Source organism: Gymnoscopelus microlampas, assembly GCF_963454915.1.
Source record: "Gymnoscopelus microlampas genome assembly, chromosome: 3".
Lineage (NCBI taxonomy): Eukaryota > Metazoa > Chordata > Actinopteri > Myctophiformes > Myctophidae > Gymnoscopelus > Gymnoscopelus microlampas.
The window spans coordinates 56,417,310-56,444,802 of NC_139940.1; the positions used below are offsets into that span (position 1 = coordinate 56,417,310).

General features: G+C 42.9%; 1 protein-coding gene across 2 annotated transcripts in view; it reads left to right on the forward strand.

The window, feature by feature from the left end:
• Positions 1–3,347: 3,347 nt before the first annotated feature.
• LOC311042551 (uncharacterized protein) overlaps positions 3,348–27,493 on the forward strand; it is a 38,104-nt gene continuing 13,958 nt past the window's right edge. The window contains exons 1-5 of one of the 2 annotated variants that reach the window (XM_084053350.1): positions 3,348–3,470; positions 16,414–17,742; positions 19,584–19,747; positions 20,273–21,763; positions 22,450–22,696. In XM_084053350.1, the coding sequence (XP_083909476.1) occupies positions 17,048–17,742; positions 19,584–19,747; positions 20,273–21,763; positions 22,450–22,696 (2,597 nt within the window). In that variant the 5' untranslated portion in view covers positions 3,348–3,470; positions 16,414–17,047. Of the gene's footprint in view, positions 3,471–10,828; positions 10,914–16,413; positions 17,743–19,583; positions 19,748–20,272; positions 21,764–22,449; positions 22,697–27,493 lie in introns of those variants that run through there. The other variant, XM_084053349.1, reaches the window with a different exon arrangement.

Here is a 27,493-nt window from a genome sequence, read left to right on the forward strand (position 1 = left end):
AATTGGATATATATATATATATGAAAAAATATATATATAAAAATATAAATTGAATTAATTAAAACTTTAAATGTTTCAAAAATATATATAATAATCTTGGGGGGGAAAATAGGTATTTTTGAAACATTTTAACAACATACATCTTGTATGGGGGTCCCTGGCATAAAATGTTTTCAGATGGGGGGCCCGGAGTCTTCAGACAAATACATATTAATTTCGGGGTCCGTCCATGACATGAAAATGAAATACCGGTCGGCAAAAGGGATTATATCTAGAGTCACGGAATTCAATAGGTCACCAATGTCGGTGTGATCTCGTGCCTGGATTTGTTTACTTCCGGGATAATCACGTGATGTCGCAAGAGGATCGTTGACGACGTCACGTCGTGAGTTTTGTGTTCCGCGTCGCCACCTGCTGGTCAATCAGTGAACGACGGTTCATTTCAATCAATAGACCAATTGTTTGTTTACCAACATTGAGACTGGACGCACAGGTGATTGTTTCATGCAATCAATAGGCTCTATGCACAGCAGCCATATTGGAAAGAAATTGGGCCTCTTCCTTACTTCCTTCACAGGTGTTACCAATGATACTAATGAAGGCTCTGTTCCATTCTGGTCAGGGTGCTGATATTGTGCATGTTGGCTCACTAGAAACACTCCATTTTGGTTCCCAAATGGCCCCTTATGGTGGGTGTGTAACTCTGAGAGTTATGGGGGTCCTTGAAAATAAGACAACCACTATGCCACACTAAATGGAACAGAGCCTTCATTAGTATCATTGGTGAACAACACCTGAGAAGGAAGTAAGGAAGGGGCCCAATTCATTCCCAATATGGCTGCTGTGAATAGAGCCTAATCCCAACATATTGTTTCGGGGTTTCGCTGGTTTCAGTCAAGGGGCAAGGCTTGGATATTTACGATGAGGCCAACGCGGAAGCTTATGAATGGCCAGAGTGAGGCACTGTTTTACCCTGCACCGACCTACAGTGTCAGAAAGAATTTATTTTAACGCAAGTGAATGGGTTTTTGACAAACTTTAGACTAGATTTTCTTACCGTAATAAAAATTGTCATAAATTCTATATGCTTCCAGTCGCTAGTTTAAAGTCTCCTTTCAATCATCATGATATGCGTTTTGCTAAATTATGGTCCCATTTATTCTAAAATTGACGGTAAAGTAGGCTATGCTCCAGGAGGGGCAGGATGATTTGATTGACAACCTACGCAACCAATAGCATTCATTCCCCGCCCTACTCTTGATTGACAAGCTACCCAACCAATAGCATTTTTGGGGGTTGTTTTCCGGTTCGCTGGTCACGTGTCTGGTCTCAACCAATAGCGTTTGAGTTCCGGCGTGGCCAACTGTATATATTAACGATGGAGGAATGCATGTTCCTGAACTATCGGCTTCATTTTCGTTCTGTAGAAAGCAGGGGAGTGGCTTTGTCCATTCTTTTTTACAGTCTATGGTTTCAGTTCATTCAACCTCCTCTTGTGTGTTGGCTAGTGAGGCGCGTCCTAGTGAGACATGACAGAATGGGTTTCTTTTGGTGCCGGCCTGGCCTGCGCGCGCATACTGGTTTTTATCAGTGTGACGTCGTCTGTTGTTAAGGGGTCTATATACAAGGTTGGTAAGAATTGTCAGTTTCATTCAGGGAGCGGTGTAAAGTAACTAAGTACATTTACTCAACAGTACTTAAGTACAATTTTGAGGTGTTTTTTACTTAACTGGAGTATTTCCAATTTTCAGTACTTTTACTTCTAGTTTTACTTTGTAGATTTAGATTTTTAGTACAAAACACACATTAACCACTTTAGCTCTATAGGCTACTACTGTATATATTTCGGCTATTTGAAAATAGCCGATCTACAAGCTCACAATGTGTCGCATCGCGACGCATTGTGAGCTTGTAGATCTGCTATTTACAAAACAAAATGATACATTTGAAAACTTGTGAAATGGGACATTCTGCATAATTGAGTACTTTCTACGTTTGGTACTTTAAGTACATTTTGATACCAATACTTTTCAACTTTTACTCAAGTACATTTTGCAATTCTGGACTTTTAAGTATTTCTACATTGTGGTATTGATACTTTTACTGAAGTAAAACATTTGAGTACTTTTTACACCACTGATTGTCAGTTTCATTCCTTACATATTAAGGCAGATGAACAGGTTGACTTCCATTGTCTTAAAATTATTCAACATCCAGTTATGAAGGCCATACGGCACCATGATTGATTGATTGATTGATTGATTGATTGATTGAATACTCTAATAGTCAGACATGTAAACAGCACAGAGGTGCAGTCAGACATTTAGGCAAAAACGGATAACACAAACAAGTCCTGGGACTTGTTTCCATTGTGGTCGTATGTATTCAATTCATCAACATAGCATAAAATAAATAACACAATATTTCATGTCATCTGATTTAGTAAGTAACTAAGTTGTCTGGAAGGATTCCAAGTACACATAAAGCAGGATGTTTCCCTGTCAGATAACCTGGCTTTGTTTTAACCGCCATTTTAATCCAATGTCATTGTGTCAGCTGCATGCTTTTCCAGCGTTCAGTAGCCTATCAGGTAGAGACTATATTTGACCTTGAGTTGTTCAAATGAGACATTTGTATAAATTAGATATTTGATATTCATGTTATTAGACACGCCCCCTTTCCTATACAAACCCATTATAACTTCAATTTTTAACATTCATCAGTTAGATTCATCAAAAACACCCGTCCTGGGTTCTGGTGACTCATCCTGCCCTCCTAATATGTGAGGGGGCCGTGTTTTTTTGATAACTTTTTTAATTTATTTCATTACATTTTTTATTGTATTTAATAGACGATAAAATTACCCCATTTGTTTTTAAAAGTGAAATATCCCTTTGAGCCAGATAGAACATTTAAGTGACAGTCCAGGATACATGTGTTATTCTCCATGATTCCCCATAAAGAACTCCAGGACAGGACTTCAGTCATGTCAATGCTGTAAGGCACAAACTAAGACATGTGACAGTGTTGTTGACATACCTTCCAGCTCACACTGAGTTAAATACTGTCTCACACTTTGCACGGTGTGTGTGTGTGTGTGTGTGTGTGTGTGTGTGTGTGTGTGTGCGTGCATGCGTGCGTGCGTGCGTGCGTGCGTGCGTGCGTGTGTGTGTGAGAGAGGGAGAAAGACAGACAGACAGACAGACAGACAGACAGAGAAGGGGAGAGAGAGAGAGAGAGAGAGAGAGAGAGAGAGAGAGAGAGAGAGAGAGAGAGAGAGAGAGAGAGAGAGGGGTCTACTTCCTGTAGAGAACACAGCATGTCATTCTTATATAGTGGGTGTGAGTGTTGAACACTGAGAAGCTCTTTATATGAAACCCCACTGACTGACTGACTGTCTGATAACTCAGTCTGCTGTGTGTGTGGAGTCATGCATGAACACTACTGGACCACTGGATCATTGAATGAAGGTGAGAATGACCCTTTGTTTTTGGACACTAGCTGTCGTCAAACCTCATCTTTCATGCATTTATCCTGCATTCATATTGCCACACATTGCATTGTTATTGTATTATTTCAATGCTGCAGAGACCAATCAGGATTTCCGTTCTTCAGTTTGTTATAAGTTTGTTGTTGTTATTAACAAAATATGACTATATGATATTGTAATAATACTAATAATAAGTATCATTATTATTATGATCATTATTATTATTATTATTATTATTATTATTATTATTATCAGTAGTATTAGTAGTAGTTTAGTAGTTATTTGTTTTGTTTTATAAATAATCTTTGAGTACCGACACGACAAGCACTCTTAAGGTTTTTTTCCCCCTTTTTTATAGAGCGGCAGCTGTTATATTATATTATTATTTTGTGTAATGATTATAATTTTGTAACTTTAATCTCTACTGTCTTCGTATTCCACTTTGGGAGGAAGCAGAATCTACTGCATGCTTGCAAGTGTTCATTTTGACAGCAAAGTTTGATTTAGTTATAGTCATATTTTAGTCATCTGAAATGTTTTAGTCAACAAAATATACAATTGATTTAGAAAAAATATATATGTTTTGGTGGGCCGTCATGCCATGTGATTTCTACTTGTGTGCCGAAAACAGCCGATCTCACAACAAATTGCCGAGCTCACAACGTGTGAGCTTGTACATCGGCTATTTTCGGAGCGTGACAGCAAGCATAAAATGACTTGTCTTAGTTTCAATTCAATTCAATTTCAAATCAATTTTATTAAAGTGTCAAATCACAACAAGTTGTCTCAAGACACTTAACATGTAGAGCAGAGACCCGGCAGTCCCACCCTGAGCAAGCAATTTTGCGACAGTGGCAACGAAAAACTCCCCCTTAACTTAAGAAACGTCAGGCAGACCCTACGCTCTAGGGTGGGGGCCTTCTGCCTCGACCTTGTCGGGGGGAAGAGAGAGAGAGGGAGAGAGATACAAGTAGTAGTAAACTCCACTAGTCCCTCCTATCATTTTAGTCTTTATTTTATTTTTTATTTTTTTTTATATGAAATTGTTAATTATATTTGGTCATAGGTTTAGTCACCATAGCTTAGTTTTTATTTAGTTTTCGTCAGTGAAAAAAGGTAGTCGAAGAACATTTTTCGTCATAGTTTCAGTCCCCAGAATTAACACTGACTGCAAGCATGCAGTTGAACGGAGAACTTGTCTGCAGAATGTATGTGTATCAGAGAGAGAGATGAATGTGCGTGTATCAGAGATGAACGCATGTGTGTATCAGATTATGAGTGTAAAACGGTTGAAGCACGTTGAGACGTTGAAACCACAGTTTCCTGTCTGTCGCTCGGCGGAAATCACACACTGCACTTACAGTACTGCACATGAAGCAAGACTGCTACTGTAGCCGCACTCTCTGTGTCCAGCACTCAACACAGCAGCTCACAACATGCTGTGAGCTTGTAGATCTGCAATTTGTTGTCGCATGACAGACGTTAAAAAGTATAAGCATGACTCGGGCTTATGAAGCTGCAGCATCAATGCCAAAGAGGCACAGCAGCCATACTGGAAATAAATTAGGCCACTTCCTTCACAGGTGTTACCAATGACAATGATTCTAATGAAGGCTCTGTTCCATTTAGTGTAGCACAGTGGTTCTCAATTTTTTTCATTTCAACGACCACCATAACTCGGAGAGTATACAAATGGAACTAAATGGACCCTTTTGGTTCCATTTGTACACTCTCAGAGTTACACACCCGGACCCGGGTAAGGGGCCATTTGGAACCCCCTCAAGGAACCATGAGGGTCCCTGGACCACACTTTAAGACCCACTGGTGTAACAGAGTGTTTCCAGTGAGCCAACATGCACAATATCAGCACCCTGACTCTGTTTGACCATAATGGAACAGAGCCTTCATTAGTATCATTGGTAACACCTGTGAAGGAAGTATGGAAGAGGCCCAATTTCTTTCCAATATGGCTGCTGTGCATAGAGCCTATTGTAAATGTTAATCTTTGGCTATTTTGTTTCTGTTATAGTTTTATTTTTTTTGGCTGTGGCTATTGTCAGTGGTTCTCAACCTTTTTTCGGAGCATGTTGATTTGAATGGTCAATCAATTGATTGTGTTCTGGCTTGAATCAATGGAACTAACATGCTATAGGCCACTTTAAGTTCCTATGTATTGGTATAATAATGAAAACTCATATTTCAAGATTTCAAAGTCATATTATCATTCAAATCTTAATGTTTTGCCAAGTATTTGTGGGCCCCACTTGCAGTATCCTAAAGGCCCACCAGAGGGTCCCGGGCCCACCGGTTTAGAAACAGTGTACTAATGTCTGCTGGTGGGTTTTCTCACTGTGGGCTAATCTAGTGTTAACAACAAACAAGAGCTTCTTTCTGCACAGAAGCAGCATTCTTCCCCTGCATTCTGCCTTCAATTGAATCTTTCTATAATTCTATTCATTCTACTCTGAATGAGCTACAGCTGCATCCTGGCATCACGTCAAATTGTCTTTGAGCAAGACACTGAACCCCTAACCTCTGCCAACGAGCAGGTTTGGTGGCTTGCCTGGCTGGTCATATGAAACCTTGCCCAAATATGGAGTAATACATCATAGATGTCATAGATCAGGGGTCTTCAACGTTCTTTCAGGCCAAGGACCCCTTAGCTGAGAGAGAGATGAAGCAGGGACCTCCTCCCACTACATATTGGATTAATGTCAATTTAACGACTTAAACCTCAATTTTGTCTCGGTACTTGGGCTGCTCTTTTTTCCGTCTGCACCAAATCTCTTCGCCGAAAAGCTCCCAACGTGTCTGCGATGCGTTGTGAGCTTGCAGATTGGCTATTTTTGGCTTATGTTCCCCCCAGAATAGGTATGCGAGGGTTTGAGGGGTTAATGTAAAAATAAAAAGTCCCTATCACACAAAAATGTGTGATAGGGACCCCCCCTGCAGTATCTCTAAGGACGACCCTAGGGGTCTCGGACCCCCTGTTGCAGACCCCTGAGATGACACATGAAATCTAAGATCCACATTGGAGCCATACCGATGTTATTCATATATTTAATATCCCCGCCAGGCTGGAACAGCCGGGGGAGAGGATAGCACTTTTGCTCCCGCGAGCCCGTCCAGATGGACGTGAAGCTTTGCGCAACACAATAGGCCAAGGAAGAACCTCCCACCCAAAAGGTTTCAAATCAGCCTCATGGCGGGCGCTCGGGTGGTGCAGTGGTAAAGTGCCTGCCCACCAACCGTGTTGGTTGTGGGTTTGAATCCACCGTGGTACATCCGGCTTTGTCGGAGCGTCTATCTATACGAACACAATTGGCCCGTGTTCGGGGTAGGGAAGTCCGCCGGCGAGGGTGATATTTGTCACTGCACGTATTACGGGCTGGGGGCGACACCTGTCAGCAGGGAGTGTAGTGCGGGAGGAGTAAGACAAAGGCTCTACGACCTCCCGGTGGAGGCTCCTCACTGGTAGGTGAGTCAGTAGGATACGACAGCAGTGACAACGCAGAAATGTGTGTGGGGAGGAATGAATAGGCTCTATGCACAGCAGCCATTTTGGAGAAATATTGGGCCTTTTCTTACTTCCTTCACAGGTGTTACCAATGATACTAATGAAGGCTCTGTTCCATTCTGGTCAAACAGAGTCAGGGTGCTGATGTTGTGCATTTTAGAAGGTGTGTAACTCTGAGAGTTATGGGGGTCCTTGAAATTAAAAGCTTGAGAACCACCGTAAAAGCCTTCATTATATCATTGGCAACACCTGTGAAGGAAGTAAGAAGAGGCCCAATTTCTCTCCAATATGGCTGCTGTGCATAGAGCCTATTGGCATGTGACTAAATTGAGGAGAAAAGGGGGTAAAAAGACTAAAACAAGGAATCTATAAGATTGCGTATACGATTTTTCTTTGTCTAGTGGGGGGCTCACTCTAGGGCAGGGGTGGGCAGCATTTATTTCCAGAGGGCCATACTGACTTCGCTAAAATGAGTGAAGGGCCACACATTGTACAATTGAATTGAAACTTGAAACACATAGTGCTGAATGATGTTAAAACTGCATGAATTTGGTAGACATGCCAGACTACTTTAGAATAAGGTCCTTGCTTTCACAACAAGAATGTTCATCAACAAAATGTTGATCTTTCTTTATAAAAAAACAAATTAAAACATTTGAGTACATACGGATGGAGGAATGCAGATGTTCTCAAATGGCAAATATTAATTACTATTAATTGGAGTTAAATGAATTTGTCTCAAAACCATTAACATATGCCATATGACTTGGCGGGCCGGATTGAGATGGTCAAAGGGCCGGGTCCGGCCCCCGGGCCGTATGTTGCCCATGTGTGCTCTAGGGGCTCACTCTAGTGAGCCCCTAGAGTTCAGAGGGAAGCACGCACATCCCCAAAAAAAAACGTTTCAGGTGCTGAACAACAATACGTACATTGGAGGAAAGGAAGCGAAGTCCGCACACTGTAGCTCCCAGTAGAAAATATATTAATAAGTTAAACAACGTTTCGACTGCTGTGGGTCTTCACCAGGTCCGCAGCGAGCCTCTAAACAATACCACCTACTTTAAATGCTAGACCGCTGCACCCCACGGCTGACCCAGCCCTGGGTAGGCGACCCGGCCTGGTGGGGCTAGGCGCTCTGAGGAGTGCACTTTTCTAGTTTATCATTTATTCATGCATTCATTTATTTATTACCACAAGGGTCCCTACTCTGGGCAGAATAGGCAAACATTTGGCGAACATCCAGTAAAATATAGGCAGAAGGAAAACAGCCAATCTACAAGCTTCAAAACACATGCAACGTGACGTGTTGTGAGCTTGTAGATTGGCTGTTTTCGCTATTGAACATGCAACAACATAAGTAGGTTTAAATGGTTCACATTTTGATCCCTCATGACATCACTCAGAGGACAAATTCAATCATGCTGATGTGCTGAAAGAAACGAGGCTCAAAACACAACTAATGTGTGTATAACACTGTGGTGGACCCATGTCATACAGTATTAGCCCAGGGGTCTTCAACAGGGGGTCCGAGACACCTAGGGGGTCCTCAGAGTTACTACAGGGGGTCCGCCAAATCTTTGTGATATGATTGTTTTTTTTACATTAACCACTTGAACCCTAGCATCCCTTTTCTGAGCAGAACTGAGGAAAAAAATAGCAGATCTACAAGCTCACAACGCCTCGCGCTGCGAGGCGTTAAGAGCTTGTAGATCGGCTATTTTTGGCAAAGAGTTATAGGTGTAGAGAGGGAAAAAAGAGCAGCAAACGTTTATCTGAAATACTATATAAATATATATACACTATATTTTATATAATGTAGAGGGGGTCCCTGCTTCATCTCTCTCTCAGCTAGGGGGTCCTTGGGCTGAAAACGTTGAAGACCCCTGTATTAGCCTATTACGTCAAAGTTGATAACAATGTAATCTCAAGTAAAGAAGAGGTTACCTATTTGGGCTGTATTCAACAAACTGACAGGTGAAAAAATGGCATCAAAAGTGAATTCATTCAAAGAACAAGATTTTTTTGGCTGGATTTCCTCTTTTGTCAACAAGAGTGTACTCAAGACTCTTGCTTGAGCCCTCATTCAATGCCACTTTGATTATGCTTGCACATCTTGCACCTCTTGGTTCTCCAACACCCTCAATGTAACGAAAAACTAAGCTTCAGACCTCCCAAAACAAACTGATAAGGCTACTTCTCGGCCTCAAGCCCATGACCCGCCTAATTCCAACACACTGTCTGGGATGGCTCAGGGTAGAAGACAGGGTTAAGCTCATATCAATGGGATTGGTATTTAAGATACTCAAAGGGACAGTGCCCTCGATACCTGTCTAACTACTTCTCCAAAGTGAGTGACACATGATATTATGAATGTGTTAATATTCTATGCTCTATGTAAATAAGTGACCAGCCAGGACTTTTTTGTGTTATCTTTTTAGCCTAAATGCTTTCATGCTGTACATGTTTTGAATACCATAATAAAGTATAAAAACAAAAAAATAATCATGTCACAGACCGCTAAATAGATTTTCATTAGACCATGGCCCCCGTTTCAAATGATTCTGTTCTGTTGACCCTGATTATGAAAACATTTCAAACTAAATAGTGTAAATATTGTACATGAGAAATTGATTCAAAGTGCTGCTATTGAAACTTGTAATAGGCTCTATGCACAGCAGCCATATTGGAAAGAAATTCTTACTTCCTTCACAGGTGTTACCAATGATACTAATGAAGGCTCTGTTCTGGTCACTAGAAACACTCCATTTTGTTTCCCAAATGCCCCCTTATGGTTGGTGTGTAACTCTGAGAGTGTACAAGTGGAACCAAATGGACCCTTACGGGTCCATTTGGTTCCACTTGTACACTCTCAGAGTTATGGGGGTCCTTGAAAATAAGACAACCACTATGCCACACTAAATGGAACAGAGCCTTAATTAGTATCATTGATGGTAACACATGTGAAGGAGGTAAGGATTCGCAATTCATTCCCAATATGGCTGCTGTGCATAGAGCCTATTGTAATAAATCAGAGGGAATTGACATTAGAATGAATCACTTGTCTTACAAGTGAAAAGCAGCTCACATCAATCAGAAACTGTTTTCTCTCCAAATAGGGAACTGTCAGATTATTGAGATGTTGATGTGATTGACAATCATATATCATGTCGGGTTGAAACCTTGCATGTCCAAAACCGTTACTTTTCAGGAAATTAGAATGGATCCAAAGTAGTTATTATTTAATCATAAGCTCTTGCTAATACTTTATCATTGGCTCAATATTTATAAAACCCACACCCACGCTTAACCACTTTCTGCGAAAATAGCTGAGCTATACAAGCTTGAGTGTGTGTGTGTGTGTGTGTGTGTGTGTGTGTGTGTGTGTGTGTGTGTGTGTGTGTGTGTGTGTGTGTGTGTGTGTGTGTGTGTGTGTGTGTGTGTGTGTGTGTGTGTGTGTGTGTGTGTGTGTGTGTGTGTGTGTGTGTGCATGCCATGGTGCGTGGTCATGTAGTCTCATGATTGTGACACAATGAAGTGCGTTTAGGAATGCCACTCTGTGAGTGACAGCAAGAAAGAGAGAGAGAGAGAGAGAGAGAGAGAGAGACAATGGTAGGGGGAGGGGAGGAAGGGAGAGAGAGAGAGGGAGAGAGAGAGAATATAATATAATAGAGGCAGATAAACCAGTGTTTCAGGTTTGCATCCATCATGCAAAGCAGACGGTAGCCTGAGGTGAGCAGAGGTGTTGCTCTCTCTCTCTCTCTCTCTCTCTCTCTCTCTCTCTCTCTCTCTCTCTCTCTCTCTCTCTCTCTGACACTGTACGTACGCTGTACACACACACACACACACACACACACACACACACACCTACCTGGACACCAGCGCGACGCACTGCCCTCACATCTGAAGGTACAGCTGCTTGTGTGTGTGTGTGTGTGTGTGTGTGTGTGTGTGTGTGTGTGTGTGTGTGTGTGTGTGTGTGTGTGTGTGTGTGTGTGTGTGTGTATGTGTGTGTGTGTGTGTGTGTGTGTGTGTGTGTGTGTGTGTGTGTGTGTGCGTGTGTGTGTGCGTGAGCGCGTGCATGTGTGCGCACGTGTGTGTGTGTGTGTGTGTGTGTGTGTGTGTGTGTGTGTGTGTGTGTGTGTGTGTGTGTGTGTGTGTGTGTGTGTGTGTGTGTGTGTGTGTGTGTGTCAGGATATTGCAGTGTATGTCTGCCTGCATTTGTCTAGCATTTTGTTCAGAAGTCCAGAAATCCCCTCCCCAGAGCGAGACACAATGAAAGAGAGACGCTCTTAGAGTCTGTCTGTGGGTTAGAGACACAGAGGACAGTGTCTGTGGGTTAGAGACACAGAGGACAGTGTCTGTGGGTTAGTGAGACAGAGGACAGTGTCTGTGGGTTAGTGAGACAGAGGACAATGTCTGTGGGTTAGTGAGACAGAAGACGGTGTCTCCTGCAAAGACACTGTGTGTGTGTGTGTGTGTGTGTGTGTGTGTGTGTGTGTGTGTGTGTGTGTGTGTGTGTGTGTGTGTGTGTGTGTGTGTGTGTGTGTGTGTGTGTGTGTGTGTGTGAGAGCGCGTGCGTACGTTCTTTGATTGTGACCCAGAAGTGGAGGTGTTTCTGTAAACTGATACTCAGTCTGCGTTATAAAGAGCTGTAGCCTACACTCGACCAAATGCTCATTGTCATTTTATCCTTCACTAACTCAACTCTTGACAGTGTACAAATGGAACCAAATGGACCCTTACGTGTCTGTAACTCTGAGAGTGTACAAATGGAACCAAATGGACCCTTACAGGTCTGTGATTCTGAGAGTTATAGGAGTCTGCTGTGTATATACCTGATATGTTGATTATCTAAATATAATGGTTCTTCGTTGGTTCGAGGTGGTTGAAGTTCTATGTACTGTAGGACTTTTAAAGGTGCTTTATAGATTCCAATTTCAGCCAATCACGAGAGATAACTCAGACAGGATACAGGATAAAGACATGACATTGGAAGTGATGCAAAACACAATGCAGACACAATAAGATCTAAGCTGATGAATGGGTACTCTTTCCTGATTGGATTACACTAGTAACAAACCTGAACATTTTGTTCATTAAAGAGCTGGAGAGTGGGGGAGACCTCTGTTACCAAACAAACACTATAGCAATGAATACTACCACAATATAGAGCTTTAACTTTTTAACAAAAACACGTACAAAATATCTTATGTACGCTACCTTGAAGTAGGTGTGGATTACAAGCCAAAGGAAGGACTTTTAGTGCTATTTAGGAGCATTTTTGTTTAGTGTTTATTTCTATGATTAACTTCTTTTGACTTAGGTGAAGGTGAAAGGGGTGTGATGGACAATATCCTGCCCTTTAGAGGTAGTCACCCTCGGTTTGTAAGCAAATGATTGTTGCCTTTGTTCTCTGCCGCTCTGTCTTATCTGATCAGATTTAACTGAATCCTCTGTGTGTGTGTGTGTGTGTGTGTGTGTGTGTGTGTGTGTGTGTGTGTGTGTGTGTGTGTGTGTGTGTGTGTGTGTGTGTGTGTGTGTGTGTGTGTGTGTGCGTTTGTGTGTGCTCGCGCACGTGTTACAACTGTATACTTGTGAGACTCAAATGTTGGTTGTTGGTTAAAAATCATTTTTAGAGTTAGATTTAAAATGAGGAAAAGATTGAGGTTGGGTTTAGGATTACACCTGTAGGCCTATATGTTAGGTTAAGGTTTAAGGATGAAATTGACCAGAAATAATGGTAGAATTTATAAAATTGCTGTCCTAAAATGTTGTTGTCCTCACAAACATAGTAATAGTATCGTAAAGTAAGGAATGTGTGACAGTGTGATACTTTGTGTTTACAGACTGGATTGCTACAGGGGCAGTATTTCCAGTTCTCAGCCATAGATGACAGCTCAACTATAGTATGCTACTTGTGTAAACAGCTGTTTGTGTGCGTGCGTGCGTGCGTGCGTGCGTGCGTGTCTGTGTGTGTGTGCGTGTGTGTGTGTGCGTGCGTCCCATGTTTTGTGAGTCTTGTAGTAAACAGTTATTGAGTTGGGGACCCTCAGATTGCACTTGGCCGCAGACCCCCATCTGAAACCATTTTGTGCCAGAGACCCTTATAAGAAAATATCTGTGTTGTTAAAAATGCTCCAAAACTTTTCACGATAAAAAAAAAAAGAATAGCCAATCAACAAGCTCACAGCGCATTGCAAGAGTTTTTTTTTTTTTTATTGAACACTTTATTAGTCAAACATGTAAACAGCACGAAGGTACAGGAGAAAAAAAGGGTAAAGTTTGACCCCTAATAGAATTACTTTTTCCCCATGTTTGTGCTAAATTTGGGGGGTACCAGATCGTCGTATAGGCACTCCCTCTGGCCGTGGGTGTCACTCACTTTGGAGAAGTAGATAGACAGGTATGTAGGCACTGAACCTCTGAACATCATAAATACCAATCCCATTGATATTTTCTTAACCCTGTCATCTACTCTGAGCCATCCCAAACTAGCAAAGTGTGTTGGAATTAGGTGAGTCATGGGCTTAAGGCCGAGTAGTAGTCTTATGAGTTTGTTTTGGGAAGTCTGAAGCTTAGTTTTTAGTGACATTGAAGTGCAAGCATAATCAAAATTACATAGAATGAGGCTCCAGCAAGAGTCTTTAGGAAATCATGCCCAAAGATTGTGTTCTTTGAATTACTTTTACGACCACTTTTGATGCCATTGTCACGTATGCAGGGAGGAGACAGCACACTGCAATTATTGATTATGTTCGTAGTAATTCATCTATCGATTGCTTTTTTGAGTGGTGCCAGCCACTCCTACACTTGACCGTGTGTGTGAGCACGGCCTCAACAGCTGCAGCTGATTGCAACACAAGGATGCAACCAGTTACACTAATTCAAAGGCACCACTCTCTTCACACTGGGTGTGATTTTTTATTTTTGAAAATGTGTGTATAGATCAACAAATCGATGAACACAGCTACAAGCTGAGCTTGTAGATCGGGTATTTTCAAATAGCCGATGTACTTGATATAGGGCGGGTTAAAGTGATTAAACTGATTTTGATGCTATTTTAATTAATCTAGCTGGGGACCCCCTCAAGGACCACTTGGGGGGTCCCCGGACCCCACTTTGAGAACCACTCCACTGCTTATCTTTTGCTCTCATTCCCTTCTCTATTTTAGTTCCTTTTTTGTCCTTTTTAACAGTTTTTATTTTCCTTTTCATGGCACTAGCTCACCTGTTCTTTCATGCCTTCCAGCCACTCTGCACTTCGATAGGCTCTATGCACAGCAGCCATTTTTGGAGAGAAATTGGGCCTCTTCTTACTTCCTTCACAGGTGTTACCAATGATACTAATGAAGGCTCTGTTCCATTCTGGTCAAACAGAGTCAGGGTGCTGATGCCCTAGCCTAGGTATAAAATAGGGCTAAAGTGGTTAATGTATGTTTCATAATATCATCATTTATATCTGAAAAGTAACTAGTAGCTAAAGTTTTGAAGTAATTGTAGTGGAGTAAAAGTACAATATTTGCCTCTGAGATGTAGTGGAGTAGAAGTAAAAGTATTGGAAATTGGAAATACTCAAGTAAATTACAAATACCTCAAAATTGTACTTAAGTACAGTACCTAAGTAAATGTACTTAGTTACTTTCCACCACTGGTCCAGGGACCCTCATGGTTCCTTGAGGGGGTGTAACTCTGAGAGTTATGGGGGTCCTTGAAATTTAAAATTTTGAGAACCACTAAATGGAACAGATCCTTCATTAGTATCATTGGTAACACCTGTGAAGGAAGCAAGGAAGGGGCCCATTTTTTGTCCAATATGGCTGCTGTGCATAGAGCCTATTGGATGATTTTCCACACACCGATTTGATTTGAAAATTTATTGGAGGATAAATCCCTTGAGATGTATCATCTCGTCTTCCAGGGTGTCCTCAGGCACAACATACAAACAATGACAAAAAACAATCACAAAACATTCACTAACGACAAGACATACACATGAGACATACACATAAGGGCTCTCACACCATCCCAGACCGTACTACATCAACAACACATGTCATCTAAAAACTGAAAGTAAATAATGAGAAAATAAAAGTAAAAAGTGATCTAAATACAATCAAAAACAAAAATCAGAAGCAAGAACAGTTCGTTTTAAGTGAATCAAGTAAGGACATTTTGAAAACAGGAAATGAAATAATTGATCTAATTGCAATTGGTAAATTGTTCCAGTCAGTAGGAGCTTTAAATTTAAAAGAACGTCTCCCAATTTCTTTTTGTATACCAGGTGTAACAAAATAAGGTTGTTGAGTGTGTCTTGATGGATAAATTGAACTGTGTGGATGTAAAAGCTCTTTTAAATAAGATGGATAATTAAAGTAAATACATTTGAAAACAAAAAGCAGCCAATGAAAATGTCTCCTATCACGAGGCAATAGCCAATTTAGCGTATCATACAGTACACAATGATGTGTACTGTAGGGACACCCAAGTACAAATCTACAGATATTATTGTGGACTACATTTAATGCATTAAGATGGGTCTCTGAGGTGTTATGATAGATGATGTCACAATAATCAATGATAGGGAGTAAAAGCTGCTGAACAATGTATTTTCTTATTTGAATAGTAAAACAATTTCTTGATCTATACATTAATCTGAGACTATTATTTACTTTACTCCTAACAGAATCAATATGATGTTTAAAGGATAATTCAGAGTCTAACCAAAGGCCTAAGTATTTGAATGTCTCCACTGTCTTGAGTGGTGATCCATCTGCAAAATAAATAGTAAATTCCGAGGATGTACGTTTGAGAAAGTGCCTAGAACCAAACAACATGCTGTACGACTTCTTCTTATTTAATATGAGACAATTATTTAAAAGCCATTTTTGAACCAAATTAAATTCAGATTGCAAAGAACTTTGAATTATAGATATATCAGTATCGGATGTATAAATAGCCGTGTCATCAGCATATAACTGGATGGAACAATTGGTGCATATTTTAGGAAGATCATTAATGAAAATCGAAAAAAGTAAAGGACCTAATATCGATCCTTGCGGAACACCTTTTTCAACTACCAAGAAATCTGATTTAACTTTATTAAAAGAAACACACTGACGTCGATTATGAAGGTAGGAACTAAACCAAAGTAATGCCTGTCGCGAAAGGCCAAAATCATAAAGTTTATCCAAAAGAAGATAGTGATCAACTAAATCAAAAGCCTTAGTTAAATCAATAAAAATAGAACCTAACAATTTACTATTGTCAATAGAGGAGTATATATCATCACAGAATTTCACCAGAGCGGTAGTAGTGGAAAAATTAGAACGAAAACCTGATTGAAACCGATCACGACTCCATGTTGCAATGACAGTTTCATAATGTGTGTATTTCTTATGCGTTGCAGGCAACGGCAGCTGCGTGAATTCCTCCGGACCACAGTGGGCCGTGACCGTGGACAACACACTACAATAGCACACTGCGGACAAAACACAACATTACAATAACAGACAGCACATAACGCGAAAAGAGTTACGGCAAAGAGAGATTCCATACCCAGTGCTTCTCAACTACTGGGGGGGACACATTTGGCGTCCAGTCCACTGCAAACCAAGGAGCAGGGAGTAGAATTAGGGACACAATATCCTTCAATTGGGGGCAATTCTCTGCCCCCAACAACCCCCCCCCCCTCCCTCCCCACCTGCTCCCCTTATCCCAATGGACTGTTCGACGAACATTCCTCCGGTCAACAACAGCAACAACAACAAGCAGGCAGCAGCAGTGGAATGTCAGCTATGTGGACGTAGGCTGCGCTCGCCTGTCGCTTGTTCTGAACGCTGAGCTCTAATTTGAAGCTTACAGAACGTCACCTTTTTATGAGACAAACAGAGACAGGCATGTCGCGTTGTCAGAGTCGAGCCTGAAAAGAGGGTTTGTATTTGTATTATCTCAGTGTCCAAACACCGCGCTTTTGAGGATATTTTTTTGGTATAGCAGCAGGTTACTTTCCTTTCCCCCCCCCCCCCCCCCGCCTCGGGGCGATGGACTTGACCCTTCTTCCGCCTCCAGCTACAAGCAGAGCCCGTTTCACCATCCGCTCAGCCAGCTCTCCATCCTACTGCCTGGGCTGCAGGTCAGGTGTCGGGACACTGACGGCGCCGCCAACGCAGGACGACAGAAAGGGACGCGACACCGCCAGGAAGACAGACACTCATGTCAACAGGGTAGACGCATCGCACACAGTCGGCAGCATCGCGTCACGAAGCGAGACTCGGGCGGGAGGCGTGGCGACACGCCGCGAGGACGGAGGGACGTCGAACGGCGAAATGGCCACGCGGTCGAGTCAGAGCGACACCGGAGACGGCGAGAACAGCGACTGGGCGGAGAGGAGGAGGCTTTACCAGCATAATAATAGCAAGAGCAACGGTCTGGACCGGAGAGAAGGGCCTTCCGGCCCTCAGCACAGGTCCAGCATCGGGACTCTGTCGTTCTCTGGCAGCCAAGGGGAGAGGGGGACGACGGGGCGGGACAGAGACGGAGCGGAGGTGACGTCCCCTGCAGGGAAAGCCTCCGGTTGTGCAGGGACGGGCTGCGCGAGTGGAGACGGCCGTCGGCCATCGGACTCGTCTCCTGGACCCGGCCATGCAGCCCAGGCTCCGGACAGGGTCGCCGGGGCAAGGACTCTCCCATCCAGGCTGAAATCTCGTTCTATGTTTGGTTCCACATCCGGACCAAGGTTATTCTTTTATTATGAGTTTTGAATGTTTCATTATTTATTTATTTATTTATTATAAAGAGTTTTGACTTTATTTTATTTTATTTAGTTTAGTTTTAATTTGTTTTTAACAGTTTTACTAGTTTAGTTTTTGAACAAAAGGCTTATTTTAGTTTAGTTTATTTATTTATTTTATTCAATTTTAGTGTTATGTTTTTCACAGTCAGGGGCAAGATTCAGTAAGCTCGTAGATCGGCTATTTTCTCTATTTTGAAGAAAAAATATTGGCTATTGACATTTTCTCTGATTTTAGTTTGTTTTAGATCTTTTAAAAACACACAACACAGTTCAGTTAGTTATAGTTTTGTTTTATAAAGCCTCATTTTCATAGTCTCCGCCAGGCCGAAGGCGTGGCCGAGACTGTTGTGCACCCTGTCCGTCCGTCTGTGTGTGTGTCCGTGTGATGTGAACAGCTAATCTCCGGCACCGTTGGCCCGATCGATGTGGAACTGCACACACACTCCCTGGATGCCAGAGCAGAACCTCTGCCCCAAATCTTTCAGATTGGCCTGTAATAGCGCCACCAGGAGGCCGATCTTTACAAAACAATTGTTTTGATATGACTCCTACAGATTTTGTCCAAATATCACGCAAATCAGTACACAGTATCTATAATCATGTGATCAAGACGGATCTATCAGATCTTTCATATTCCATCCTGATTGGCTAAGATTGCCATCCAAAGTCCAAAGGAGTGGTCAGTTTTGAACAAAATGCCTCAAATCACGAACGCAGCGTGCAAATGCCATGAGACTTTGCACATACATTCCCACTAGGCCAAGGAAGAAATCAGCCTCATGGTGGCGCTATAAAAGGCAGATTCAAGTTTTTACCTATAACTGGACGATCGATGTGAAACTTAGTTTGCATGCACACTCCCTAGGCCAAGGAAAAACCTCTGCCCTGCATTTTTCACATCAGCCTGTTATAGCGCCACCAGGAGGCTGATATTTGCAACAAAATATAAATGATATTACTACAACTTTTGTTGAAACATCAGGCAAATTCTTAAATCACACATCATCTCTATAGTCATGTGATCAACACGGATCCGTCATATTCCATCCTGATTGGCTAAAATTGGCATCTAAAGTTTGCAGGAGTGGCTCGTTTTGAACAAAATGCCTCAAATAATGAATGCAGCATCCGAAACTTTTACTCTGCGTGAAACTTTGCACGCACATTTATTCCCGCTAGGCAGACGAAGAAATGCCACCCTTTTCACATTGGCCTATCATAGCGCCACCAGCAGACCAATTTTTACCAAAACGTTTTTTATATTACTCCTACTGGATTTTGTCCAAACATCACACAAATCATTATCTCTATAGTCATGTGATCAAGACATTTCTGTCAGGTTGTTCAGATCCCATAAACATTGTTGGACCAAAATAACCTACCTGACCTGGCGGAGAGACCTGTGCTCTTTTTGTCTCCGCCAGGAGACTATGTTTTCGTTCTCGTCCTTCCGTGTGTCCACCAAGCTAACATTGGTCAAGCTTCACGTGACACGTGACAATATGTTGAAAGGGTGTGCTTTGATTGGCTAGCGAGACGCATGATGAAATAGAGGCCTATAAATAGGTGTGTCACTTCAAAAGATCATTTATATCTTTTGAAGTGAGGTAAGACAGGATTAATGAGGAACAGTACTGGCGGAGACCTGTGCTCCGAGGAGCACATTTTCTAGTTCTAGTTTTCATCTCAGTTAACTAAAGTGTTTTTTTTCCCAATTCTAGTTTGAGTTGATTTGTTTTAGTTAACTATGATGACCCTGATCCCAGTCCCGGTTCTACTTCCAGGGAGACGTCTGTTTCACTGGGAGCCAAAGGGGGACAGAGCATCTGGGAGCGGATAGAGAAGCTGTACGGATCAGCCGACGACCCGGCCAGAGCCAAGCGCTTCTCCGCGCCGCTGGAAGACTGGCGCCTTCCCTCCCACGAGGACGCAGCGGCAGTGGTGGAAAGTAACTAAGTAGATTTACTCAATTATACTGTACCTAAGTACATTTTTTTGGTATTTTTTACTTTTACGTGGAGTATTTCCAATTTTCAGTACTTTTACTTCTACTCCACTACATTTCAGAGACACATATTGTACTATTACTCCACTATAAATTATTTGAACACTTTAATTACTAGTTACTTTGTAGATTTTGATTATTATTACAAAACATACATTAACCACTTCAGCCCTATATACATTTCGGCCTTTTGAAAATAGCCGATCTACAAGCTCACAATGCGTCGACGCATTGTGAGCTTGTAGATCGACTATTTTCAAAAGATGTTTATACATTTGAAAACGGGACATTCTGCACAATGAGTCATTTCTACCTTTGCTAATTTATGTACATTTTGATGCCAATAGTTTTGCACTCAAATACATTTTGAATTCCGGACTTTTACTTGTAACAGAGCATTTTCATATGGCAGTATCGATACTTTTACTTAAGTGAAACAACGTTGTACTTTTTCCCACCACTGCGCAGCGGCGGCCGGTCGCAGGCGATCCACCACAGACTCCCCCCTTTCACCGCCCATCAGCCAGTGGAGGGACGTCTGCGTCTCCGGGGGGTTAAGAAGACAAAGTCGGGAGGCTCGGGGGAAGAGCGACGTAGCGACGTGGAACGGGGGCACCATGTCTCTGGACAGAAGCAGAAGCAGGCAGAGTGTAGCGGCTCAGATCAGGCGCGCCAGGGCCGCGGAGACGGCCGTTCCATCCCCCACAAGCACGCCAGGAGAGGAAGACACCAAAGCATGTCTCCCAGATCCGTCGGGGCTCGGAGAAGGAGGAGCGAGTGGAACTAAGGACCGGGACGGAAGTAAACCGGAGAGAGGCAGGGAGGCAGACGTTAGTGGAGGTGAGAAAGGGACGACGGGCCGCTCGGCATCGAATGATGCAGAGCGAGCGGGAGAACCCGAGAAGGATAGGCGGGCCGACGCCCGAGCAAAGACAGCGGAGAACGTAAAGGAAGCGGAAAGCGTAGGGAAGGGTAGCGGCGGCAGCCTCTGCGAGGATACGTTCAAGTTCGGCGCGAGCCTCTGTGAGGATACGTTTAAGTTCGCCGCGCAGCAGAAGATCCACGTCAAAATCACAGAGGTGAAGAAGCTGGTGGTTCCCTCGGTGGCCAGCGTCCGGAACAAGATCAGCCAGTACGAGGCTCTGACGCAGAGGGCCAATGGCGGCTCGGCGGGGGCGGGGCAGCACCAGAAGCCCAGGCGAGCCTTCTCGGTGCCGGATGGCGAGCTCGGCGGCGGCGGCGGGTCGCACGACGACGGGCCGAAGAAAAGCGAATCGGATCGAGCGGTAGGCCGGCTGAGAGGGCGGTGGGAGGGGGGAAGAGGAGGCTCGGCGAGGGAACGCGACGCGACGGCCGAGACCACCGGCGGCGTGAGGAAGAGCAGGTCGGACCGAGCGATAGATGAGCTGAGCGCCGGAGGGAAGACCCGGTTCGGAACAGGACAGAACGAGGGTGGCTCAGACAGAACCCTGGCTGGAATCTGGGGAGAAACACAAGGGGAGGGGAGGAGACAGACGAGACTGAACGCGGCGTCGGCTTCCACGGGCAGCGTAGATCCAAACACACAGAGCAGAGAGAGACGAGGTGGAGATCGGGCCAAGGAAGAAGGCAGCGGTGGCAGAAGCCTTCCTGTAGTTGAGAGTGACAGTAAACCGACAGCTCGCGTTCTGTCCTTGCCGCTATCCAACTCCAATAACAACAACAGTTCACTGCCTGATCAGACAACGTATGACCCCGCCGACAACGGCGATGACCTGACGCCGACCAACCCCGACTCGCCCTGCCCCTCCTCCGCTGTCACTGTGCACGGCGACGAGGACGGCACCGTGGTCTCCTCCAGCCAAGGTCAGAAGCTCAGCTCCGGACCGTCTCAGCATCTCCCCTCTCTCCTCAGCGCCACCTCCACCAAATCAGCCCCCGGCAAACTCCCAGATGTGGTCCCTTCTTCTCCACTACAAGGTTATTACGGTTTTGAATTTGATTTGTTTTTATTTTCATTTCATTTCTTAGTTTTAGTGTTAGTTCTAGTTTTTTTAAATTGTAATATAGGGTATTTGTCAGGGATGAGATTCAAAAAGGTCTGGAAAAATACATTTTATTCAATTATGGTTGAATAAAATGAGCAAAACACCATACTATTAACACATTGAGTGCTAAACATGTTGATCTACGTGTTTTCAAATACACCCGTCGAGTGCCAAAACCGTAAATCTACGCGTTTTCAATTGTTTTTTTGTTTTTTTTCACAAGGGGCGCTCTAATGCAACTTAGGAATGATCCTGTAAAATGGAATAGACGGATGTGACATGAGCCCAAAAACGTCACTTACGTCCGCCCCAAAGATAGGATTTGGAGAAAAAGGTCCATATCGCCATGCTTTTTTACAGTGGTGAAAACAAGCCATTTTTGACTCTGCAATGGCGCATCGCGTTAGAAATATTATTGTTGCGGTACCATCGGCCATCGCCCAGACACCCTTTGTTTACATCCGGGTCCTCGTGGAGGCTTTTGCAGCTCTAAAACGATCAGCGTAAACGGTAAGAAACGCTGCCAATGGATGTGCCCTGTTTTAAAAAACCTCTGGCACTCGATGTGTTTAGTTTTCGTTATTTCGCTTTAGTTAACTATTGTAACCTTTGCTCCAGTCCTCAGCCTGTCCAGTGTGAAGAGCGAGGGTAGAGATGACACCCTGGAGACCTGGGTGAAGACCCAGGGTGCAGCAGATGACACCCTGGAGGCCTGGGTGACCACCTGGAACCACAGGATCCAGGGCTGGAACGACGAAGACGACGACGAAGGCACAGAGAAAGACCACGACTCCAACTATGACTCGGACGAGTCGTCGGCGACCATCACCAGCAGCCAATCGGATCGCAGGAGCTTCTGTGTCAGGTGGGTTTTGCGTCACCTCCTTTTCAGATCCAATCCACTTTATTTATAGAGGACATTTAACACAATAGCGTTGAACAAAAGGGCTGTACACTCAGTCACAAATATTGTATTTGTTGCTGTCTGTGTGTTGATAAAAAAAATATTGAAGCAATGAAAAGTATTAAAAAGTGCTTCTGACAAAACCAGCTAACTCCATTGGATCCTCAAACTTTCTGCTAAACCAGCTAACTCCACCAAAGGGGGGTGGAGTTAGCTGGTTTTGCTGACTCCAGGCTCCACCCCATTTTGACCTCCAACCTCATTGTGAGCTTAGAGATCCATTCAGCTGTTCTTATCAATGATGAACAAAACCTCCTAACTCCACTTTTTGTTTTGTTTTTGTCATTTCCTGAAAAATGAACATTTTGGAGTTGGTTCCTGCCGGACAGCAGAGATTTACTAAAAATACTAAAAGTAAAACAATACACAATAAACAGGGGGGAAACACATAGAGGGCCATATCTTGCGCGTCGCCTTACGCCTTTTCCCTGAAACCCTTATCCCTCTTTTGCTATTTTTTACTATTTTGAAAACATTTTAAAATAGTTCAAATAGCCGATCTACAAGCTCACAGCGTGTCATGTAAATCGGCTAGTTGAGCTATTTTGAAATATTTTTCAAAATAGTACATTTTGACTAGGTTTAAGGATAAGGGATAAGGCGGCGCGCAAGATAGCGCCCAGAGGGTGCAACATAGACACATTGCCTAATGGAAACAGCAACTCTCAGTCTGAATCATCAAAAGCAAAGGAGTACAACGCGGTTTTAAACACAGGCAAGGTTTGAGACGCTCTAACATGGGGTGGAATATCGTTCCACAGTTTTGGCGCTACGTTAATAACTCAACCATCGTGCAGCGGTATTTACCAGTGAATGAGAAAAGGAGACAAATACAGTATGTGTTCTGATTAGTTATGTTATTTACATGGCCTGTGCTAGTTATGTTAGTCTCTGAACAGCCTGAAGCTGGGGGTGTGATTGTGTTTGTGTGTGTTCGCTCCCCGACACAAAATCAACAATGAGGCTCATACAAGGCTCATTTAAGTATCCTGTAGGCTCTATGCACGGCAGCTATATTGGGAAGAAATTGGGCCTCTTCCTTACTTCCGCCATAGGCGGTTTCTGTAATGGTACTAATGAAGGCTCTGTTCCATTCTGGTCAAACAGAGTCAGGGTGCTGATATTGTGCACGTTGACTCACTGGAAACACTTTGCTACACCAGTGGGTCTCAAATTCTTGAGGGGGTTCCAAATGGCCCCGGCCCTTACGGGTGTGTAACTCTGAGAGTGTACAAATGGAACCAAATGGACCAGTAAGGGTCCATTTGGTTCCATTTGTACACTCTTTGAGTTATGGGGGTCCTTGAAATTAAAATGTTTGAGAACCACTGTGCTGGAACAGAGCCCTCATTAGTGGTAACACCTGTGAAGGAAGTAAGATAATAGACCAAAGAAATTTATGTTGGGGCGAAATAACGTTTGAAAGATCATTCTTCACAGTAAAGAAAGCAAAAAGGTAGACCATAAAACTTGAATTACTTACTTGCTGCTGGAACGCGTAGGGAGGGTTATAAATGGCAAATAATCTTATGGGCTGGGGCGGCACCTGTCAGCAGGGAGTGTTGAGCGGGAGGAGTAGGACGAAGGCTCAACGTCCTCCCAGTGGGGGCTCCTCACTGGGAATTGAGTCAGTAGGACACGACAGTATAGTGACAACACAGAAATGTGTGTGGGGAGGAATGAACTGGCATAAAAAATTGGGTAAAAAGCAAAAAAAAAAGTTTACCTCTCTTAGTAGAATATAGGCTCTATGCACAGCAGCTATATTGAGAATGAATTGGGCCCCTTCCTTACTTCCTTCACAGGTGTTACCAATGATACTAATTAAGGCTCAGTTCCATTTAGTGTGGCATAGTGGTTGTCTTATTTTCAAGGACCCCCATAACTCTGAGAGTGTACAAATGGAACCAAATGGACCCTTACGGGTCCATTTGGTTCCATTTGTACACTGTCAGAGTTACACACCCACCATAAGGGGCCATTTGGTAACCAAAATGGAGTGTTTCTAGTGAGCCAACATGCACGTTATCAGCACCCTGAACAGAATGGATCAGAGCCTTCATTAGTATCATTGGTAACCAGTGTTGGGTAACGTGCGTTAGTAACGTAACGTTGTTACGTAATATATTACCGAAATGCGGTAACGGGTAACATGACGCATTACTACAAGGAGAAGCTGTAATATAGTAGTAAGATGACACTACGTTACTACGTTACCCACCAGTGAAGGTGTTTTTTGTATCCACCCACAAAGCCGCAGCCTACATTCCCGGAAAACTACAAAACCCACTGACCCGTTCGATCCATTATTATTTCCTGTCGGCGCGCTTTGCGATTGTGAATGTGATGCACCAGTCCAGTAGCCTGGGATCCAGCCTGCTTCGCTACGTTTGGCGTACTTTTATTTCTCTCTTCAAAGTCCGCCGAACGTAGCGAAGCAGGCTGGATCCCAGGCTACCAGTCCAGCACACCACAACAAACAACAACAACATTGACAATGACACCAGGTAGAATGGCAGAGGAGTCATTCCACGAAACCGGTACGATTTGCACTTTTTTTTTTTGAAAAATCGATGGAAACAAATTACTTTTTTGAATAGCCCACACCATTAAGGACATATTTAACATGCAGAAAAACATATTTTCCCATCTCAGGCATTAAATTAATATTTTTATATGGAATAATATATGTAACGGGGTTGAAATTCATAACGGGGTTGAGTGGAACGGGGTTGAGATTTTTTACTCAAGATGGCCATAACTCTACCTGTGATGATTAAGAGGAGACCACATGGCATGCATGACATTAGTCAATCACATATATTGCTGAAATGACAAAGACAATTTAAAATAATAATAGTTTTCTATCTTTATTTCATGTAACGGGGTTGAGTTGTTATGCTTTACGACCACGCTTTGAAAGTATAAATGACCCTAAATAGCTGTATAAGAAGTTCGAAATGTTCCTCTTTCTGCAGCATCTTGCTCAGAAGACTTGTAGAATGCCATCACATGTTGTTGATGCCACTAAAGGGTCAGTTTATACTTTTTACAGAGAGGAGAATGACTTGTGTAACGGGGTTGAGTGCGACTGGGGGACGGATCTATATAATGCAAGTTTAATGATTAATCATCTATTTATTAAAAAACAAAACATGACCAGCAATAAAGCACGGATACAATTGTATGTCAATGGCAAAATGTATTATTTTTTACCCATTTTTAATAGTCATATCTCAAGTCAACTTTCATCGAAGGCCATGGGGGACATGAAAAAATTGACAAAATAGGTGGTGTCTACTGAAAAAAGCAAGATAATTTATGATATAAAGATAAAATGTATGTAAATTGTTTACACAATATTCAAAGTAACATTTCAATTGATTCTAAAAAGCTTTTAAAATTTGATTTTGGTGACCCGATGGATACAATACACTCAAAAAGGTCAGAGGGACCGCAAATCGTACTGGTTTCGTGGAATGACTCAGAGTCTGAGAATGAGATATTGGTTGAGGACAATGAGGAGGAGATTGAGGAAAATGAGACGCTTGGGGAGTCGCTAGCCCTGAAACATGACTCTGACAGTGTACAAATGGAACCAAATGGACCCTTACGGGTCCATTTGGTTCCATTTGTACACTGTCAGAGTTACACACCCACCATAAGGGGCCATTTGGTAACCAAAATGGAGTGTTTCTAGTGAGCCAACATGCACGTTATCAGCACCCTGAACAGAATGGATCAGAGCCTTCATTAGTATCATTGGTAACCAGTGTTGGGTAACGTGCGTTAGTAACGTAACGTTGTTACGTAATATATTACCGAAATGCGGTAACGGGTAACATGACGCATTACTACAAGGAGAAGCTGTAATATAGTAGTAAGATGACACTACGTTACTACGTTACCCACCAGTGAAGGTGTTTTTTGTATCCACCCACAAAGCCGCAGCCTACATTCCCGGAAAACTACAAAACCCACTGACCCGTTCGATCCATTATTATTTCCTGTCGGCGCGCTTTGCGATTGTGAATGTGATGCACCAGTCCAGTAGCCTGGGATCCAGCCTGCTTCGCTACGTTTGGCGGACTTTTATTTCTCTCTTCAAAGTCCGCCGAACGTAGCGAAGCAGGCTGGATCCCAGGCTACCAGTCCAGCACACCACAACAAACAACAACAACATTGACAATGACACCAGGTAGAATGGCAGAGGAGTCATTCCACGAAACCGGTACGATTTGCACTTTTTTTTTTTGAAAAATCGATGGAAACAAATTACTTTTTTGAATAGCCCACACCATTAAGGACATATTCAACATGCAGAAAAACATATTTTCCCATCTCAGGCATTAAATTAATATTTTTATATGGAATAATATATGTAACGGGGTTGAAATTCATAACGGGGTTGAGTGGAACGGGGTTGAGATTTTTTACTCAAGATGGCCATAACTCTACCTGTGATGATTAAGAGGAGACCACATGGCATGCATGACATTAGTCAATCACATATATTGCTGAAATGACAAAGACAATTTAAAATAATAATAGTTTTCTATCTTTATTTCATGTAACGGGGTTGAGTTGTTATGCTTTACGACCACGCTTTGAAAGTATAAATGACCCTAAATAGCTGTATAAGAAGTTCGAAATGTTCCTCTTTCTGCAGCATCTTGCTCAGAAGACTTGTAGAATGCC